General features: G+C 38.6%; 1 protein-coding gene across 1 annotated transcript; it reads left to right on the top strand.

Moving 5' to 3' along the window:
- The first annotated feature begins 288 nt into the window (after nt 1–288).
- On the top strand, nt 289–3,727 carry LOC118059584 (squamosa promoter-binding-like protein 4). Its single transcript, XM_035072485.2, has 3 exons — nt 289–547; nt 1,230–1,599; nt 3,190–3,727. The coding sequence occupies exons 2-3, from the start codon at nt 1,232–1,234 to the stop codon at nt 3,428–3,430; spliced, it is 609 nt and encodes a 202-aa protein (XP_034928376.1). The 5' UTR covers nt 289–547; nt 1,230–1,231; the 3' UTR covers nt 3,431–3,727.
- The last annotated feature ends 1,387 nt before the right edge of the window (nt 3,728–5,114 follow it).

Raw genomic sequence — 5,114 nt, 5'->3', positions numbered from 1 at the left:
AGGAGACAGCACCAAATTCTCCAAGCTAACTACTCATCATCATCATCCCCATGAAACCCTACCCTGTCTCGATCCCTCATTGGCCTATCCCGATAACAATCGAACCTAAAGCCACGCCACTCCCTCACCTAACCAATCACATCTCACCACCTCTCCAAGCTATAAACACCTCTCACCTACCAAATTGCTCTCGCTCTCCATGAAAATTCATGCCTCATGTTCACCATGCCAATGGCACATCCTTGAAGGTTACATCCACCAATCAAATAATTCATAAGAACCGAGACCCCTTGGTTTTTCCAGACGGCAAGGTGTTACACGCTGATACCAATGTGGAGAAGGTATACTAGGTGTAGCAGATCCCTGTCAAAGCTGTTCATAGTTGTCCCATTCAAAAAGCAAGATGTACACAAAACCTAACACATCACACACACAGCTTAGCAACAGTACTCACTCTTCATTTCTTTGGTCACACTGTCTGCAACCCTTGTAGGGCCACCCCCTCACGAGCACAAGCAAGACCACCACCAGTAAGTACTTGCACCAGGTAAACTTACCTCCCCTCCATATGGTCCTCAAAGTTTAGAAGGTTAGTCATATTAGCCTCTCAATCACAATTTCAAGCATCTTAAACCTCTTACTTGTAATTTTTTGTCACAATCTTCACATGGAACCCCCTGAACACTTGAGAAAACACATGGTGGCCATCTAGCTAGTATTAAATTCCAAAAGGTTTCAACCTTTAACAATTCTCAGATGAAATCTCCTAGCCGGTCGGATTATTGATATTGCCCAAAATTGTGATGTAGGGGTTAATATAACCAAAATGAAAAATTTGAAGGATGATGCAATGTAGTCCCTTGTTACTCCCCCCCCCCCCTCCCTTTCTCCAAATAGATGAATTTTTTATTCTTTCCTTCTCTTTGGATTGCTTGTCTGTATGGCAGTGTTTATTATTGTACTACTTGACATTCCTTACCTCATAGCCTTTCCTATGTACAAAAAAACAAAACCAGGCTTGGATAGGGAAAAGGGCAGAAAAAAACAGGAAAAGAAACAATAAAAATGGAGCTTGTGGTTGTGGTCCTGACTCTTTTTCACCTTTTATCCTTTACTTACTACTCTAATTCCCACCTCAAGCATATATCTTTCCTTTCTTTTTTGCTGTTCTTTTTACCCTTTGGAACCTCACTTTCTTTGTTCTTTAATTTTTTTTTTCTTCCAAAAAGAAATGGATGGTAAGGGGAAGCAAATTAGGATGGTGATGGGGAGGGCAGTAATGAAGAAGGATAGTGCGGATGACTCTTCAGATGATGAAGTGTATGAGCAAAACCAGATGGGGTTTATGGAAGATGAATTTTTCGAGAGTAACAAGAAAAAGAAAGTGGTAGTTACTGCTGCTGCTGCTGCTGGTGGAGGAAGGAGGGTGTCAAGTGGTGGTGGAGGGGGGATGAGGTGTTGTCAAGTAGAGAAGTGTACGGCTAATCTGACTGATGCAAAGCAATATCACAGGAGGCATAAGGTTTGTGGACATCATGCTAAGGCTCAGGTTGTGCTTGTAGCTGGAATTAGGCAGAGGTTTTGCCAGCAATGTAGCAGGTTAGAAATGAGTGCCCTTTTCTTTTTTTGTCATTGCTTTAGCTTAATATGTGGAAAAGTTTTGATCTTTGTGTCTAATTGTGGTCCATAATGTTGAAAAACTTTAGCTTACTGTTGTTTCATTAAATAATTGCAAAGTTTCAAGTGTCTTTTTTATCGCTTTACTTAAACTAAACAGTACTGTAGAAACAAAGATTCATATATGGGGTTGATCCCAACTTGGCTTCCAAGTAATTTGGATTTTAGGTTTCTTGTTTTGCCTTAATTGCTGCTTATATAACCTGAATTTGATGACTTTATTAAGAAAGTCTCATGTTCATTTCTTACCATTTCCCTTTTTGGGAAACTCTGGGTGACTAGCTGGGGTTGTCAAAGTTTACTGCTGTTGATCATCCGCTTTTCCCTGGTGTAGTTTGCTTCTGATAAGAGAAGATGCTATTTTTTGAATGATGTTGATGATAAATTCTCTTTAGTTCTGTTTAATCCCCCCCCCCCTCTTTTTTGAATTTATTGATGTTTTGCTTGAAGCTGGTTTAGTAATTCACTGGAGGAGAACCTAAAAGTATTGACTTGACAACTTTCTAATAATGAGATCTGCTTGATGCATGACACCAGTCGATGCTGGAAAAAAAAATTAAGTGCAAAAGAGGCAATGCTAGGTTAAAACGGTTGCACAAATTTTGAAAAATGATTCCAGAACACTTAGCTTTTGTTAGTCTAAGTAACATTTTTTATTAATTAAGATTTTACGATAATATTATTTATGTTAGTGGATCTGGACATATCTTAAGGCTGTGGTAAAGGCAAGAAGATAAAATTCAATGATTCGGCCAGATTTGACATTTTATTGCAGGATTCTAGTCTACTTCAAATGTCATGCCTTCATCTTCTTGCAATTCAATGATTCCATAATCTAGCTTTATCTTAGCATATTAAGCTGTGGATTGTATCACATCTGTCCTCCTCTTTGTTCAATTTGGTATCGTTTCTTTAGTAAAGATGGAATCCACTGGCTTTGCTGGATTTTTTCTTTCTTTCTTTTCAAAACTAACACAGCAGTCAACAAGGAAACATCAAATCAAATCAAATCAAATCAAATCAAATCGAGGAACAAAAACTGGATAAATAACACATGCGGCAGCAACAAGTCACGGTAGCTAGTGGCACCGTTACAGCAAAATAATTTTATTTGTTGTGACAATGTCACTGGCACGATTAGGGAAATTTTTTTTCTTGTTGCGTCAGCAAGATGGTTGCAGTGTTAGAAGATGTGCTGGTGCAATTTTTTTTCTCTGTATCCTATTTTTCCAAATAAATTTGTTTGCTGTGCTAATTTGAAAAAAAAAAAAAAAAAAAAACCTCGTCTTTGCTGCCCCATTTTATAAATTTTTAAGCACTAGTTCTCTTCTGAGTCCTTTGAAATGAATCCACACAGACACGCATGTTAAGTATCTTAGTCAAACCACATATAGATGCAGGAATAACAACTTTATGATGTCTTTGGCCTTTTTTCTGATGTCATAGATCATCAAGGAGTGCTAAAAACTGTGACAGTTTTGTGTAGTCTGATTGAGGAGGATTGTGATGCAGATTCCATGAACTATCAGAGTTTGATGACACCAAAAGAAGCTGTCGCAGGCGGTTGGCCGGACACAATGAGAGGCGAAGGAAGAATGTTGTTGAATCTCACGTGGAAGGCTCAAGCCGCAAGGTGAATGGAACTCATGGCACTCAGTTGAAGGATCTGGTATGTGGACAGGCTGATGAAAGGGGAAGAATTAAGATAACAATCCAAGAAAATGCCACTTACAAACATTTCCAGTTAACCTAAGCCGATTGCTCTCTCTCTTCTGTCATCCTAGGGATGTAGTGATGCTGATACTCTTTCCCTTTCTTCTTCTTCTTCTTCTTCTTCTTATTATTATTATTATGTACTTCTCCGGCTAAACACAAACGCTAATGTCACATTGTGTGACAACCATGCATGGTGTCAGGGTTGCTAGCTGTGGCACTAGGCTTGGCTAATTAACTTAACCCAACTTGTTCTAATAGTTTCAGGGTATTGTTGCAAGCACTGACTTGACTTGTATTGAATGTGTTGCTTCAATCAATATATTATCAGTTATCACATGGGGTTTCTAGGGCTACTAATCATACTGAAAAGACTGCGATAGAGTTGCCATGAAGCCCTGAGTTCTAGTCAATCGCCATATCTTTCTTGGGATATGAGCCTGCTTGTTTCTTGTGTTCTTTAGCTCCATAATTATCAATGTTTTTTTATTTTTAAAATAATAATCAAACACTACTTAAGATGATTAAGACTGAATTATCGCAATTATTTTACTCTTGCAACGAGGAAAAACAGGGACATTTTTTAGAGATAGATTTAAAATTAACAGTTTTGAAATGAATTTTTGTGCTTTGAAGACAATAATAATAGAAAAACAAGTCGTTTTCCGTTTTATGGAACTCCATCTTCACCTTCTAAAACTATAGGTAAACAATATCTAAATAATTAATGATTGGATGGTGACAATCATTTTACTCTTACCAGATAGGGAAAATCCTCCATTTTTAAAACTTTCTTTTGAACACTCATCAGTGTCCATAGCATTGCGTGGGTTGAGATACATCTAATTGAACGAACATGTAGTGCTCGATCGTCGGGCAAGATGGCGGCTACAGCTCTTGATTTCAGAGTTGAGAGAGGTAGCCGTCTTTGTCAACAAAAGGCAGCTGCGCGGTGACAGGCGCCGTCTCTGATCTATTCTTAGCCACCACTACTGATGGAGTCACTGCGATAACAACATGGGATCCTTCGCATTCCAGTTAAAGCATATCTTGGCCAACATGGGACTCTGTCGAAGGGCGATTTCTTTGTCTTCAACTGACAAATATACAAATAAATAATCATTTGGGACCCCAAAAAAAAAGGCAGAAAGGTGTCTGATGCCCTAAGTCAGGCCCAGTTCAAGGTGGGCATTAATGGTCAAGAAATCCAATCATATGTCGACTTGTTGAATTCGTTCTCCAGCTGTTCTACCTCAGAGATGCAAATGGATTTAACAGGTCGGGGCAAGTGGGATCGTTGACCTAACTTTCTTGCCCAGAAAGAGTTTTCAACATGACAGATCCACAATCCCTCACCTACTAGGTGTTAGTATCGGAGTTTGCTAACTCCTCTATCATTTCGAGCATGACTTTAATTAAGCATACTTAGAATTACAAATGGGTTTGTCTTTGCGGTTGATTCGCTGACCGAGTTCGATTTTCTTAACTGTATTGAAACCTAAAACCCGATCGAATTTGAATGATTTTGTAACATTTTAGATTAGAATTAATTAAGAATTACTTAATCAACTGACTTCTTTTGCCAGAAAAACAATTTAAATATTAAAGAAAATAATGAGAGAGAAAAAAAAGAAATAAAGAAAAAGGAGGGAGAAAAGGGGCAAAAGTGAAGAGACAGAAGGCCGCCCACCAAGGCAACTGGTGCTGCTTCTCTCGGTGGCCGT

This window comes from Populus alba, chromosome 7 (genome assembly GCF_005239225.2).
Source record: "Populus alba chromosome 7, ASM523922v2, whole genome shotgun sequence".
Classification (NCBI taxonomy): Eukaryota; Viridiplantae; Streptophyta; class Magnoliopsida; order Malpighiales; family Salicaceae; genus Populus; species Populus alba.
This window is presented reverse-complemented; position numbering and strand designations above follow the sequence as displayed.